Below are 16,435 nucleotides of genomic sequence, written 5' to 3'. Positions count from 1 at the left end.
TGGATAAGTAGGTAATCTCATGCATTGCTCATGGGAGTGCAAAGCTAAGTACCCCTTACAGATGGAAATTTATCCTTTGACTGAACAGCCCCACTTTCTTGGAATGAACCCTACTTCGTTCCAAAGGTAATATGGGAAAAATACAAAATGATACATGCACAGTGCTATTGATTACAACACCATTTGTAATAATGAAGGGCTGTGAATAATCACATCTTGGGCTCTGGATTCCATCTGGCCAGCCTCAAGCAGGTAGCTTTTCACACCAGTCCTTATATCCCAGCTCTGGCATTGGCAATATTTAGCGTATGTACAGATGATTTTCAGCTGCAGATCAGGGGTTAACAAGTGTTAGAGAACAAGTTGAGGGTAGGTAGAATTCAGTCCTTTGGCTTCTCAGAGTCTGTGCCTCCAGTCTTGGTGTCTTCTCCCTGCCTTTCCCTTTCTTGGTCCGTTCTTGCTCTAATTCTGCTTCTCTTGGGACTGGAGAATCTGCCATTGATTAAGGCAAGACCATGAGGTGTTAACCTTCTCTTGAAGTGAAGTGAAGTTGCTCAGTCGTGTCCAACCCTGCTACCCTGTGGACTGTAGCCCACCAGGCTCCTCGGTTCATGGGATTCCCCAGGCAAGAATACTGGAGTGGGTTGCCATTTCCTTCTCCAGGGGATCTTCCCACCCAGGGACCGAACCCGGGTCCCCTGTATTGTAGGCAGATGCCCTACCGTCTGAGCTACCAGGGAAGCCCCATTAGGATGGTAATAAAAAGAATGGAAAGGCAGGACAAATATAAATGACACTAGAAGATAATAACTTAAAAATCATTGGTGTCAGGAGGTTTCGAGTTTGAGCTCCAGGTCTAATAAAGACGTTAATCCAATAACTAAATTGCCTACCAGCAGTAGGATGTTTGAACATTTGTTTTGTTTTGGGTGATGAGGTTCTGGACACTGCAGGTGTTCTGTTATTTCCTAATTGTTCTAGATGGTGCTGCTCTAAGGTAGATGTACCAAATACTAGCTTATTTCTTCCATTTCAAATGCATGCCACCCTGCCTCCTATAGTAATGTTTGAAGTTGGGATGTATCTTAAAACTTAAAAGAACTGAATATAGTGTTCAGTATAATAGCTCTTGAAGAGCTATTACAAAGTTGACTGTGTTCCTTATGGTTGATGGCATCTTAAAACCCAGAAAATGGGTTCATAAGGGGACAGAACATGTGGAATCAACATTTCTTAATGGCAAATAGCCATATATAGTTTTTCTCTTCACTCGCCTTTTGTAATGAATGTTTCTGTGTTATTTAAAAACCTTAGAAAAAGGCCTTTGCTGAGTGTGTGTGGGTTGGCACAGAGCAAGCAAATACTCAAAATTGAGAGAGGAAAATGATAAAGGGTGGAGGATCATCTTAATTTTTTAGTAACGATACAGATATGTTTCTTTGAGCTGTCAGCATTTAGTACAGTGGATGACTCCTTTTAAAAATACTCTCTACGTGGAATTCTGTGACGCCATGGGCCCTAGTTTCTATCCTCTTAGCGGCTGTTTCTTTTCGATGGCCTTTTCTCATCTCCACTTCTCCATCTGACCCTGAAGCACCAGTGTTCTGTCTTCTACTTTTCTCTCCTTCCCCCTCTATATTCTCTCCTTAGGTGAGTGTGTCCATTCCTATGAATTCAGTTATTTTTTGGGGTTTCTGAGTCTCCCATTTGTGTCTCCAGCCTGGAAGACTCCTGAAATCAAATGACTGATCAGTATTTCTAGTTAAATATTTAATCGGGATCTCGAATATAACATGGCCACAACAAAACTTTAGATTCTCTGTTCCCCAAATCATGTCTTTCTACACCTTGTTCATCTCAGTAAATGGCACCACAGGCAACTGATACTCAGGCCAGAATCTTTGCCATGTGCTTAAGGATCCTTTTTGATTCCTTCTTGCACAATATATACCTACTCTATCAGTTTTTTTTATTCTACTTCCAAAATATACCTTTCTTTACTTCTCTGATTCATGTCATTGCTCTGACCCCAGTCCAGGTTTCCATCACCTTTCGCTTATTCTTAGACCATTGCATTGCATCAGCTTCCAACTGGTTTTCTTGCATTTACTTTTTTCTCTCACTTGTTTTTACTTTTACCCTATCTACAGACTTTTCTTCACAGTGATGGCAGAATGGGATTACTGAGGTAGAAATTAGTTTATATGTTTGAAATCCAATGGTGACTTTCCCTTACTCTTAAATGTAAAGCTCTCACATATTAAAAAGCAGAGACATTACTTTGCTGACAAAGGTCCATCTAGTCAAAGCTATGTTTTTTCCAGTAGTCATGTATGGATGTGAGAGTTGGACTATAAAGAAAAGCTGAGTGCTGAAGAATTTATGCTCTTGAACTGTGGTGTTGGAGAAGATTCTCCAGAGTCCCTTGGACTGCAAGGAAATCCAACCAGTCCATCCTAAAGGAAATCTGTCCTGAATATTCATTGGCAGGACCGATGCTGAAGCTGAGACTCCAGTACTTTGGCTACCTGATGTGAAGAACTGACACATTGGAAAAGACCCTGATGCTGGGAAAGATTGAAGGCAGGAGAAGGGGATGACAGGACAAGATGGTTGGATGGCATCACTGACTTGATAGACATGAATTTGAGCAAGCGCTAGGAGTTGGTGATGGACAGGGAAGCCTGGTGCGCTGCAGTCTATGTGGTCACAAAGAGTCGTCAGACACGACAGAGCAACTGAACTGAACTGAAAGCTCTTAACTTGCCAACATCATCTGATTCCTGCCTGCTTCTCAGACCTTTCTCTCCCTAAGTCCAGTCATGCTGATCATCTCTGTTACTGGAACATGACAGGCTTGGGCCTTTTTCATGGCCTTTGCACTTGTGGTATTTTCCTCTTGGAGTGCTCTCTCTTCTGATCTTTGCTTGGCGGATTCCTTCCCATTATGTCAGTCTCAACTCAGATTTAAACTTCTGAGGGAGACTTACTTTGACCAGCAACCCCACAGTTATTGTCTGTTCATTACCCTCTTTAATCATCTTAATATCATTGACCAGCGCCTGAAATTACCTTGCTCGTTTCTGTTCTTTTGTTTTGATCAGATTTCCTCTTTAAGACTGTAAACTCCTTGAGGCTGAAATCTCTTTTCACAGCCACATCCCCAGCACTTAGGACACAGCCTGACACATAGTACAACCTCATTGCATTTTGATTGTTGGTTGGTTTATACTTCTGAGTAGAACAATCTTTTTGACTTCTAAGTAGAATGATCTTTTTGCCAATATTAAATATATTAGCTCAAAAGTAACTGGATAAGAAACTCATGTGTTCATTGGAGAAAGGACATTGTCTTTTTGGAGGTGGTTACCAAAAAGTTTGTCCTCTTTGGTGGCTCAGATGGTAAAGAATCTTCCTGCAATGCAGGAGATCCAGGTTCAGTCCCTGGGTGGGGAACAACCCCTGGAGAATGGCAGCCCACTCCGGTATCCTTGCCTGGAGAATTCCATGAACAGAGGAGCCTGGTGGGCTATAGTCCATGGAGTCGCAAAGAGTCGGACACAACTGAGCAACTAACACACACACACCAAAAAAGTTAGATACCTTTGTGGGCATATTGGTATATTCACAGGATTCCTATTGATCATGAGTACTGGATCACCAAGCATAGTATTCACTTTATTTTGAAAGGCAGTACATTTCAACATTGGCAAAATTCCAGACAAAGTAGAATAATGTGCCTTATTTATTAATGGAGTTCTCCTTGAGAAGGCTTTTGTTAAAGTACGGGGAAAGTGGTCTGACGACTTGAAGGTGACCGGAGAAAAGAATGTGGCAGGATATAGAGTTGTCATCTGCCACATATGGTTCTGTCTCTTGACTTTTGTTTGTTTGAAGTAAGTCCGTAGTCTCTATATTCTTCATCATTAGCTAACAGACACCGATGATTTTTTCTTATGTGCATAATACATAGCTCATAGTATTGCTTTGTCTTTCAAGATTCAACATTCATTCAGTAAATAGTAGATACTCACTGAGTACCTATGTACGAGGCATTGTAATAAGTGCTGGGGATCTGGCTGTGAGTAAGGTAAAATCTTGGTCCTAAATATTTGTTGAATAAATTGGTGAGCTTCTTGAAGCTTATTTCAGAGGATTGGTGTGGCCTTCAGAGCTTTAGGAAATTGGTAGAAGGCATCTAACAAGCCATATGCATGTGGTCCCACACATTATCCCTCTGGCATCTTCTTTTTTATTCCTGCTTGTGCACTGTTTTGTTTTCCATGGTTATTTGAATGTCTGTTCTGTACCCATCACTGTGTTAGGCCCTGGACATTCAGATAACAGCAGAAAAAAAATATTGTCCTCAATATCTCTTTAATAGTAATATAGACAGACTGGGAAAATGTATTATTTTAATGTAGAATTGTAAAGTACAAGGATAGTCTCAACACAGTCTACTATGGGAGTTCAGAGAGGAGGCGTCGAACCAACATCAGGGGGAAACTGAAGGGTGAATAGGAGTTAGCCAAGTGGGTAGGCAGATGAAAGGGGATGAGCTATTCCTGTGAAGCAAATAAAGTGTGCTCCTCAGATTGACTAGGGCAAACTTGAGGAATTTGCTTTGGTGTGGCTGGAAGGATAAAGAATATAGGGAGAAATGAATATTGAAGTTAAGGAGGTGGAGATTTTTGAATACCACCTGGAATTCACTGGAAGATTGAAAAGGTAGTCTGATCAGATTGCTACAAGAAGGTTGTCTTTTAGGTAGCATTTCTGGGGATAATTTGGGAGGAACTAGAAAAGGTAGGTGAATACTTGTCATCTCTGATTTTGAGCAGGCAGCATAATCAGATCGATGTTTTACGGACAGCCCCTCTGGGTTCTGGGTGGGAAGATAGACTCTGAGGTGCGGGTGAGGCGTGTGAATGGAAGGAGTAAGACAAGTTAGAGGGAATCTTAGTATTCAGCTGATGGATAGTAATGAGGAGCTTTTCTTTTCAGATAGTTGTGTATCTTGCCTCTTTATAAAAAGAAATTTACCATTTTTATAAAAGATGCTGGGGAAGAAGGTTTTGCTAAGTTTTACTGGAAGCTTGGACATGCTCATCCTCCCTTTCCTGTTATGTCCTCACTGGAAGTTCCGTTCCCAGGTAGAGAACGTACACACAGACATCAAGTGTCCTTGGTTTTGCATTTCTTTTGACCTTTGCTTCTGTTCTTAATGAAATACCAGTGAAGGTGCTGCAGTTTTCAATTTTGGTTTTCCTTTCATCGTGGTAATCCTATTTTACTGTTTAAGTCCTTTTAGGCAGTAAGGTTGTTGGAATAGCATCAAGCACTTCAGGCATTTATAAATTCATTTCAGTAAACATGAGTTTAGGTGATTTGTTGCATAGCTAGTGAGTTTATTATTGTATATAACAGTATCTAATCGAATTAGCGAGAGGAATAAAAGGCTCACTTTGATGTAAATCATTAACTTTTTCAAAGAGGAGAAACCATATTTTTAGTAACATCTTAAGCTGAAGAATATTCAGTGTATAATACATGTGCTTCAATAATGTTAATACACAGTCCCCAGAGAGGCAATTAATTTCATATTCAGAGGTAAGATTAGGCCAGTTTCACTTTATCTTTTGGACGTTATTAAATACTTGCAGGTATTGACAATGCAGGAAGAAAATGCTTATCCTCTTTATATTTTAAATGAGAAAATAAGAGCACAGGTTATATATTTTAATATTTATTTCTCACCAATGTTTCCATATTGAAGCAGCTGCATGTTGTATTGTAATGGCCCATTGACTTGACTCATCCACTAGCTCTTCCCCCCAACCCCCCACCCCCCCACAGTCCCAATGCCATTTGAGTAAGCACTTGGATGTTTTTGGCTGATTAAATGTGATACTTACTTTCCTGTTTCATATTTCTGTTTTTAATAGAAAATGCATCAGATGCAGACTTATGGCTCCTGAATAGTTGTACTGTAAAAAATCCAGCTGAAGACCACTTTAGAAACTCAATTAAGTAAGTGAAAGCTGATTTTTTTTTTTCTTTCTTCATCTTTTCTAAGTGTTGTAAGAATTTCTGGAAAATAGCTTTTAAAAGATTACTAACATTACAAATACTCAGAATGTTATCAATAAAAGTATGAGTTGGACTTTTATAATTATACTGTTTTGATTTTATCTGATAAAGAGCAAAACTTGAATGTAGACTTTTCTAATAGATGTTTGAGTATATATAAAGGTGGCTAATAGGTGTTTTGAGTATCTGTTAAGTATTAATAACATAGTTTTCTCAGGGAATCCAGTCCCTACTTTTTGAAACTGCCCAAAGCAGTCCTTACCTCTTCGCTCTTGCCTGCCTGTTAGTGCTGTTCTAAGTGCTAATAATGCCTGGCCATCAAGGAAATTGCAGTTTACTGGGGGAGGGGGCATGTAATCCATGGTTATTGAATTGTTCTTCAACTTATAGTGAAAGAAATATTCTTTTTTTCACATCTCTGAATCTTATTCCACCCACCTTCTTAGAACCTTCATTCTATAAATTTATATTCTCATTCACCTCTATTTTCAACCTCTCCAACCCCATTGGTGCCTTTGCATTGACCTATAAACACACTCAGGTCTACTCAGCCCCATGCACCCCTTTTAGCTATCATCTTGTTTTTCTTCTTGCCTTTCCTGAGAAACTTAAGATTCTTCATTTCCTGAGTTCACTCTCAAATTCAGTCCCCACCACATTGGTTTTATTGTGAAATATGTCATACATAAATGAGTTTATGAAACATGTACAGTTTAAATAAGGGTAACAAATGTAACACTTATGCATCCACCATCCAGCCTAAGAAATAAGGCGTTACTAAGACCTTAGGTAACTGCTCCATGTCCCTCTTTCAGTCATATCCTCAAGATGTAATCTTTATCCTGACTTGTGTGAGTCATCCCCTTCCTTTTATTTATCATCTGCTAAATATATCTGTAAACAATGTGTTTAATTAGTTTTTCCCTGTTTTAAGCTTTGTTTATTGGACTTACACTGTTTGTGTTCTGAACTTGCTTCTTTTCTCTACCATTTTGCTTTTAGATTTATCCACGTTGATGGATGTAAAATAACTCTGGCCATTTGTAGTATCTTACTGAGTGAATTTGTCATAGTTTCTTCATTTTATTATTGAAAGAGTTTTGAGTTTTCCCTGTTTTGCTTTTATGAGCATTGGTGCTCTGAATATTTTGAACATTTTCCAGTGCAGCCGTGCGAAAGTTATTTTAGGATATGTACCTGGGAATTGAATTATTGGGTCACAGGTGTGTGCATATTCAAACTTTTAGGTGATGCTGAACTTTTTCCCTGACGGATATACTGAACCTCATTCCCACCAGTCATGGATGTGTGTGGTTGTTCTCCATTCTAGCTAATACTTGATATGGTCAGGGTTGTAAATTTCTGCCAATCTGGTGGTGGAGATGGTATTTCAATGTGGTCTTAATTTGTTTCTATGATTACTAGTGATGTTGAGGATCTTTTTGTATGTTTGCCATTTGAATTTTGTGTGTGTGTGTACGTGTGTGAAATGCTTTTAAAGTATTTTTTTCTGATATTTGTCTTTTTATTTGTGGGAATACATTCAGTGCATTCTGTGTACTAACCCTTATGTATTGCATCTGTTGCTCCTATCAGCTGTGGCTTATCTTTCACTTTCTTTAACAGTATCTCAAGCTGAAGAGAAATTCTGGCTTAAAATTTTCTGTCTTTGCCTTTGGGTCTGTGCTTGTATTCTTTAAAATGTCTTTCCCCTACTCTAAAGATATTCTTTGTATTTTCTTCTAAAAATTTTGTGGTTTTTAATTCTTAAATTCATTTTATAATTCATGTGGAACTGATTTTTTTATTTCTCTTGGTATGGAACCAGGAAGGGGGTCCCATTTTATTTATTTTTTTTGGCATAAACACCAACTTTTCCAGTATCATTTATTATTTTTTTTAAAAAGCCTGCCCTCTCTCCTTTTATTTATTTATTACCCGCTTTGTCATAGGCTCATTGTCCATAGATATTTGTGTCTGTCCCTTGGTACAGTGTTCAGTTTAATGGATTTATTTCTTTGTGTTGGTGCTTATTCTCCATAGTCGTAATTAGTATAGATTTATATTAGGCCTAAACGTTTGATAGCTCTAGTGCCTTTTTGTTCTTCAATTTGAAGGAAGCCATGTTTTAGTTTTGAAAATGTGAAGTTACAGCTAAATATTATAATAAAGTAATGGATAATATTTGATCTTTATCAAGTGTCTTTTGTATGGCAGGCACTGTTCAAGGTGCTTTACAGCAATTGGATATTATCTAATTTAATTCTTACAGTCTTCCAATGAATTGTAGTTTTCACTTTTATTTCTGTTTTACGGAGGAAGCAGCATCTGTTTTGAAGATGAAGTTCTCTAAAGCCCTTGAGTTCATAAATGGTGGAGGTGGGATATTAGCATAGGCAGTCTCACTACAGTCTGTGAGTTGTTAAATTTAATTCTATGCTTTCCAGGTAAAGACATCAGGTAAGCAGTTGTAGATTTGGGGCAGATTATCAGACAACACTTGAGATACAGCTTTTGTATTTCCATAGAAGTGACCTTTGAATGTGATGGTGTTCTCAACTCAGTAACTATGGAATGAGCAGAGAAGACTTGCTATCTGAACAATGGTGGGAAGCTTAGGAGGGTGGCGGTGATGTGGGAAGGAACTAAGGAGTTAGGGCTGTGGTTAGGACCAGAAGAAGGTAGAGTTAAAACAAGAGCAGAGCATGAAATTTGCCAGGTGCTGCTTGTTTTCAAAGAATGCTTTTTATTCTGTGAGATGTCTGTCATGTTCCACATGATCTACTTTTTTCTGCACGGGAAAGGCATAAGATAAAAAGATATTTTAGTGCTACTGATAGCCTCTAAACTCAGAACTCAGAGAACTAAGTTTCTGTGATTATCAATGTTATAATGTAATTAATGGATACACTTCTAGACTGTTTGTACAAGTTTACTTAAAAAGTCAAATATAACTCGTGTCAGTGGGTTTTCTTATATAAACTGTTGTGAAAGTGGTTCAAGATAATGATACGGTGTTTGATTAAGTGAGGTAATCACTTAAGATGTGTTTGTCATTTTAATACTACAAAGCTAGTGGTAGCCAGCGCAGGTTCCTTTAATGCACTGTTCCCCTTGATTGAGAGAAAATTTAAAAACAGTATTAAAGGTGATTAAGTATTTTTTTTTAATGGCTTTGAAGGCTTTTGATAATCACAACTAGCTCTTGTTAACGTAACACCTAAGCTAACGTTGGGTTTGTTTCCAGAATAAATATAATCCTGTAGAAGGCACATTAACAATTAACATTGAGAAAACATCCAATTGAAGTGACATTTATATATGTAAAGACTTTCAGTGAAAGATTATCTACTCTTGTCAAGCATTTCACTTTATTTAAATGTTTTCCCCTCTTTCATCACTGTCTCCTAACAAAGCAAAACAAAGATAAATAGTTCAGAAACTTTATTATACCTTCAGTCACGCTACATGTTTGTCTTCTGTCCGGCTCTGGCTCCATCCTTTCCCTTCAGCCTGCTCACTAGATGCATTGTTTTCTTCTCATGATAGTGAGGCAACGTTTAAATGCAAGGAGAGCACTATCGGGGCTTCCCTGGTGGCTCAGATGGTAAAAAATCCACCTGCAATGTGGGAGACCTCAGTTTTATCCCTGGGTGGGGAAGATCCCCTGGGAGAGGGAATGGTTACCCACTCTAGTACTCTTGCCTGGAGATGCCCGTGGAGAGGGGAGCCTGGTGGGCTATAGTCCATGGGGCTGCAAAGAGTCGGCCACTACTGAGCGACTCAGTGCAGCACAGCGCCTGGTAGGGTGTTGCATTTCTCCTTGTTCAGCTGCACCTAATCCCTTATGCTCGAACTCACCCTTTATTGAATGGGTGGGGGGCTATATTTCTCTAGTCTGAAGGCACCACGAATGATGATTGCTTCACTTTGCCACTTATGTCTGGGTGTTTGTCATCATTTCTGATCATCTGCTTTTGTTTCGCTCCCAGTGTAATCTTGATATTTAAGAGTAGTTTGTCTGTTATCAAATCATTTTATCTCTTGAGCTACCCGACAGTAGACCCTCTTGTTTTCACAGAAGAAAAGAAAGAAAACTGTGAGAGCTTTACTATCTTTTATGTGATTAATGCAGTCTTGATTAAGATCTTAGAACTGCAAATATGTGACAAGGCAGCCATGGCCTTTTTCTTTTCTCTTGGTGGTGGTGGTCAAAAGTATTAGGTTTGCAGCATCACAGTATAAAAAATATTGGGAGTATTATTTAACCTTTGTTGCAGAGCATATTGGCATAAAATTATTTGGAAAATTTGATTTTATATACTGGTGCTGATAATAAATCATGTGTCCTTTAGTAATTTCTTAACCTAGTCAAAATAACATAGTTGGGGTGAAAATGCATGTCTGTTCATCTGTAGGCTCTACGGCTCAATACTTTCTACTAGTTGATCTAATCACTAAGGTTTTGCAGTGTTTGTATTATTTATACTCAGATTGATAAAAGAGTAGGAGTTTTAAGTAGTAAAAAGAGTTAAGAATGATTTTTTTGTCTGCCTTTTGAACTCTGAAATCTTAAATGCTATTTTTGCCTTTACTAATTTTGAAAAAATCGCTAATGAGCCCCACGTTTTGTGATGGCAGGCTGTTTCGTGCATACTCTTTCCTCTTGAGCCCTTGCCAGTTGCCCTGTCCTTGTTTTTATCCAGTATACCAATTTGATTTAGACAATATGGCCTTTAACTTGAGGGGCTCTTGAGTAAACGAAAAAGATCAAAAGTTTAAAAAAAAATAGAATTTCCTCTTAATGAGAGTATCAAATAAGAAAACTCCTTTGGTTCATGCTTTATAGAAATGTGGGATCTTTTCCATGCCACCTCAAGGAGGTCATTCAGAGGCTGGTGAAAATAAACACGTCTTGTGTGTTCTATATAAATGACAGAAAGAATAGCCAGCTTGCTTTGATCATGGACTGTCAACCTCTGTTTGACCTTGTGCGTTATTAACCCAAATGGGCACTGTGGTTTAGCCATACTGATAGTAGATAGACAAGTCACGAGTTCTTTGAACCACCTTTGCCTGAAGAAATAAATGGTAATGCTAAAGGGATGGTTTAGATATCTAAGTGAAATTACTGGAAAGAACCATGGAAATATAAGGAGAAATGGACCAAGATGAAAGTGTGTTTTGAGACAGAGGGTAACCTGCTTTGTATGATATCTTCAGTTTAAAGGAAAGTTCTTTTTAGAAACAGCATCTTGTTGATCAAACAAATTATTGGAACTTCATTCCTATTCTGAAAATATTTTTGGCTTTATGTGGATGTAGTGAACTTCCTTATCGTAAGTTAAAGTTGGGGGACACATCAGAATATTATTTCAACTTGAATTTGTAAAATAAATTGCCTTCAAAAAAGCTGACTTATTAAGAACAGAAATGCTTTCGTTTTCAATTAGTACTTACACAGTTTAAAGAAAGAAAAAAAAACTGGTTCTATTTTAACTAGATTTGTTAGTAATCAGGCAGTCTTTTTTTAACTAAAAAAATTGGCATTGGGAGATAAAAATACTAGCTTTTAGTTTGGCCGTTTGCAAGAAACAGGTTAGATAACACTGTTTTGTTAAACTTACTTTTTTTTTTTTTTTTAATGCTGTAGGCTGTGGATTTTTTCTTTAAACGTTTAATTTTGGCTTTTCTGATTGTATGAAGTGACTTTAGTTCAGTATCAGTTTTATGTTATTGTTTCAAGTGTCAGCCACAGAAAGTGAATCATTGTTTGCTTGTACGACTCACAGTCTCATGGTTCCAGCTCTCCTTTCCCGCCTTAAAGGTTTCCCTCAATATGGAGTGTTAGTTCAAAATATTGTACTCTTTGACCTAATATGTATTGTTGCTCAAGTTTTGTCTAATGTGACTGTTTTTCTCAAAGCAGTGCTATTTTTAACATGAGCTTACATTTCCTCCTACTATTTCTCATCTACTTCTACTGTTGAGATACTATCTGTGTGCTGATGACTCCCAAATTTCTATTCCTGACCCTGGTCTCCCCTTCCAAGAACCAAGCTTGTATGTCCAGCTCCTTTCTGGACTTCTTCCTTTAGATGCCCCGTTGACACTTTAAATCATTGTGTCAGAACCTCTCCAGTATCTGCCTCACCTTTTCTCCAGCAGCGTTCCTATTCCCTGTCTTGTTGGGTTACAAGTCACTGATCAGAGAGTCTGGGAGTTTTCTTTGACTCCTTCTTTCTCTTCCCAATATTCCCTATCCTTTAGAATTGATTCTCCTTCTGAAATGCCCTTCTCTTCCTCCCTTCAACTTCTTTCTTCTCTTTGCTTTTGCCCAGGGCTATTAGTGTTTATTGTGCTTCTTGGAATTTGCAGTGAACCAGTATGTTCTCATGTTTCATCAAATTGCCACGAACTGGACACATTAAATTTAATCTTCTCTCTCCATCCCTGTTGCTAATGTCTTAGTAACGGTCCTCCGTGTTTCTTGCTCTTAATATTACAGCAGAAGTTGAGCCTGTTCTCAGCTTTAATTATGTTCCAGCTCATGCTTTCCTGTCCTTCACACTCTGTAACGGTTCCTTCTCAGCTACAGAATAAAGGTAGAATTTCTTGGTTTAACAAGGTATTTAAAAATAATCTGTGTGGAGAAAAGGGAACCCTCTTACACTGTTGGTGGGAATGCAAACTAGTACAGCCACTATGGAGAACAGTATGGAAATTCCTTAAAAAACTGGAAACAGAACTGCCATATGACCCAGTGATCCCATTGCTGGGCATACACACCAAGGAAACCAGAATTGAGACACGTGTACCCCAGTGTTCATCGCAGCACTGTTTATAGTAGCCAGGACATGGAAGCAACCTAGATGCCCATCAGCAGATGAATGGATAAGAAAGCTGTGGTACATGGAGTATTACACAATGGAGTATTACTCAGCCATTAAAAAGAATACATTTGAATCAGTTCTAATGAAGTGGATGAAACTGGAGCCTATTATACAAAGTGAAGTAAGCCAGAAAGAAAAACACCAATATAGTATACTAACGCATATATATGGAATTTAGAAAGATGGTAACGATAACCCTGTATGCGAGACAGCAAAAGAAACACAGATGTATTGAACAGTCTTTTGGACTCTGTGGGAGAGGGAGAGGGTGGGATGGTTTGGGAGAATGGCATTGAAACATGTATATTATCATATGTGAAACAAATTGCCAGTCCAGATTCAATGCAAGGTGCTCGGGGCTGACCCAGAGGGATGGGATGAAGAGGGAGGTGGGAGGGGGGTTCAGGATGGGGAACACATGTGCACCCGTGGCAGTTTCATGACAATGTATGGCAAAACCAATACAATATTGTAAAGTAATTAGCCTCAAAAAAAAAAAAAATCTGTTCCTTGCCTGCCTCCATTTCCTCTTTTCTCTCTACTTCTCCATAGAATTTTACTTCCTGCCAAACTTGTATGATTTTCCAGACACATAATGTGTTTGCATATGTTTTTCTTCTTCCTTGGAGTGTGCTCTTCTTCCCCCACAAATGCGTGCATGTGAATACTCTCTTCTCCTCTCTCTTATGCACCCCACGCAATCCTACTTGTCAACCTAGTCATCTTGTGGCGCTCCTATCAGAGGTAATTCGGTGTAAGGTTATCTTCCTGCTGCCACCCACCCTTCACCTCTAGGGTCCACAGAGGTAATCGCCTTCTGCTTTGTGCTGCTGCTTCATCCCAGACAAACAATCTATTGTTGCGTATTACATTTTATTATTTGTTTACATATTTGGCTCTCTGCTAGATTGTGGTCTTTAAGTCAGGTTATTGACCTCAGGAAAATCGTTTTTTATGAAGTCTTTGACCCTCTGACTCCACCATATAGTGATTTTCTTTTTCTTGGGAAACAGATACCATCAATAGAGTAAGACTTGCTTGTCAGCTGTTCGGAGACTCCCAAGACCACTGTGACTCCCTTGGAGACACAGGCTTTTATTTGCTACAAGGGGAAAGAACTTTCTAAGTTGCAAGACTGTACGAAAGGGCTCTCTTTTTAAGGAATCATGGCATTTTGCTTTTTATGTTTTGCTTATAAACTAGGAAGAAACCTGCTCCCTTGTTGTCCTAAATGAGATAAGAAACATGCTTGTCACAATGAGTCCACAGTTCTTCCCAGAGGGAGGTAGTGAAAGGAGTGAGAATTCTTCCTTCTTGAAGTTTCGCTTGGTCATGTTGGCCGAAAGCTCAACTCTGAGTGGCAGGACCCTGTTCTTCCTGCCACATGAAGCAAGCTGGGCTTGCTTCAGAATCTTGGCCATTGGTTTAATTGAAGCTTCTCATCTCAAGTCAGAGAGTAGGAAAGGGTAGATAAAAAACAGGTAGTATTTGTCTTTGTTATAGACACATAGTTGTACTCAACATGTATTTGTACAATTAGGTTAAATCGATTGATTCTTCCTTTTGGGGGAAGAGTGCTTGGCATCATTCTGCTGTCAGGGCATCAACAAGTCATTGCTAATATATTATTTTGTGTTATATTAAGTATATTATTAATTATATAACTTTATATTTGAGTATCAAGTTGTCCAGTTTCAATGAATGAACAAAATATTAAAAACCCCAAAGTGGGAGGAAAAAAAAAAATCAACATGACTGTTGTGGGGGAAGAAGTAGATATTTTGGAGAGGTTGACTTGATGCAGGATCTTTGTGAGAGGAGTGGAACAGTAAGATCTATGCGGACAGTGATGTGTCTTGTTTACTGAGGGATCTTTAGTTTCTAGAACGGTGCCTGGTAAGTATTTGGCACTGAGTTTTTCATCGAATTGAAAGCTGGTTTGATGCAAGCCAAATTTCTCTGGATAAGTTGCTGTTTATGTGTTAGATCTTCTTACTGTCTACCATATGTGAATTCATATTATTCAGGTCTTAAGTCATGGATCTGTTTAGTCTACTTTCTGTTGTTGCTAGGACTTTGTATTGTTTTTCTCCCCCGTCAGCTAGTCTGGGGTTAATGATGGTATTGAATGAACATGCTTTCTGGAAACATAAATGAAGAGCTCTCTGTTGATTCCTAAAGTGAAGGGTGAGACGTAAATAATTCAGGGCAGATTTGGACCCATTTCCTGTTACAGGCTTTAGTTGTGTGTCCCCTATCCATGGAAAAGCCTGGAGATGAATGGGAGTACGGGGAGATTGGTACGTGACAAATCCCAGTGAGAAATTTGATGGGGCATAAAGGAGAAAGTATATTTTAGGATTGAAGTCCTGGTTAACTTCAAACAAACAGAAAAGGAATAGTTAAATTTACAGTTGAAAGATTAGTTACTTAATTTGCAAATCAGGAACAGAAAAAGCAGTTTAGATGTAGTAAATCATTTTAAAATGCAAAGCTGAGTTTCATAGCTACCTAACATGTTTTTGGAGAATAGTATTTTGCATATTTCATGATTACTGTTACAGCAACAGTTGCTTTGTGTTTGCTGTTTTAAACAGAGTAAGTGAAAGAGGTCAGTGTATTATGTACTGGCAACAGCTGGCTGATAGCATTGAATACTTACGTAATTAAATATATGTGTTGGCTGCTGTCCTAACATCTCTGTAGGTGGAGGCCCAGAAAGCATGCAGAAACTTGCTTCAGCAGGATTAAAGATGAAATCAACATGATCTAAGCCTGTGCTTTCAGCCAAGAGTGATTTCCTATTGTTTTGGTTTGAAAGACATTCTACTTATTCTTGGTGTGTATGTGTTTATGCAACAGGAGAGAAAAAAAGATGCTTGTGTTTTTTTTCTTCTCCTTCTTGTATGCTCTAAGTGTGAAAAACATAATCTTTCTGAAGTTTTGGTCACTCAGTAGTATTGTTTATTAGCTGATAATAAATGAAAAGTATGACTTTTAAACCCATAGGACAAGATACTAAAATATTAAATATTAACTGTTTCTATCCCTTGTGGTTACAATTAGGTTTAGGTGTCCTCTGGGTCCTATTAAAATAGTTACTTTGAATTTTAGACTACATTAAGACTTGGTTGTCAGTGACCATGGAAAACTGGATGGGGTGCAGTGAAGGATACATAAAATCGTCAGCTGAAGTGCAACTCTGCCTTTAGTGAGTGGTCTCATCTGTGGATGCACATTCTATCCAAAGTACCCTATGTTTAGCTTCTCTATTACTGTTTTTATAGCCCCAGGGCTGAGGGCAGTCCTTAAGGTGCACTTTTGAGCACAGACTTTGAGTGGATGGTACCACTGAGGGTATTAGGAAAAGATAACAATTTTTGTAGACACAATCTGACACAGCTGTGTGTGGCTGCCCCCTATAAATAATCCCGAATTTTAATCATATCTTT

General features: G+C 38.5%; 1 protein-coding gene across 8 annotated transcripts in view; it reads left to right on the top strand.

Moving 5' to 3' along the window:
- CDKAL1 (CDK5 regulatory subunit associated protein 1 like 1) overlaps positions 1-16,435 on the top strand; it is a 787,726-nt gene that overhangs the window by 123,285 nt on the left and 648,006 nt on the right. For all 8 annotated transcript variants that reach the window (XR_011563299.1, XR_011563300.1, XM_070777644.1 and 5 more), the window contains one exon: positions 5,946-6,030. Coding sequence is in view for 6 of the 8 variants with exons in the window: in XM_070777644.1 (XP_070633745.1) it covers positions 5,946-6,030 (85 nt within the window). In the remaining 2 variants the exon portion in view is untranslated. The remainder of the gene's footprint in view (positions 1-5,945; positions 6,031-16,435) is intronic.

The sequence above is a fragment of the Bos indicus genome, chromosome 23 (assembly GCF_029378745.1).
Source record: "Bos indicus isolate NIAB-ARS_2022 breed Sahiwal x Tharparkar chromosome 23, NIAB-ARS_B.indTharparkar_mat_pri_1.0, whole genome shotgun sequence".
NCBI classification, from domain to species: domain Eukaryota; kingdom Metazoa; phylum Chordata; class Mammalia; order Artiodactyla; family Bovidae; genus Bos; species Bos indicus.
This window is presented reverse-complemented; position numbering and strand designations above follow the sequence as displayed.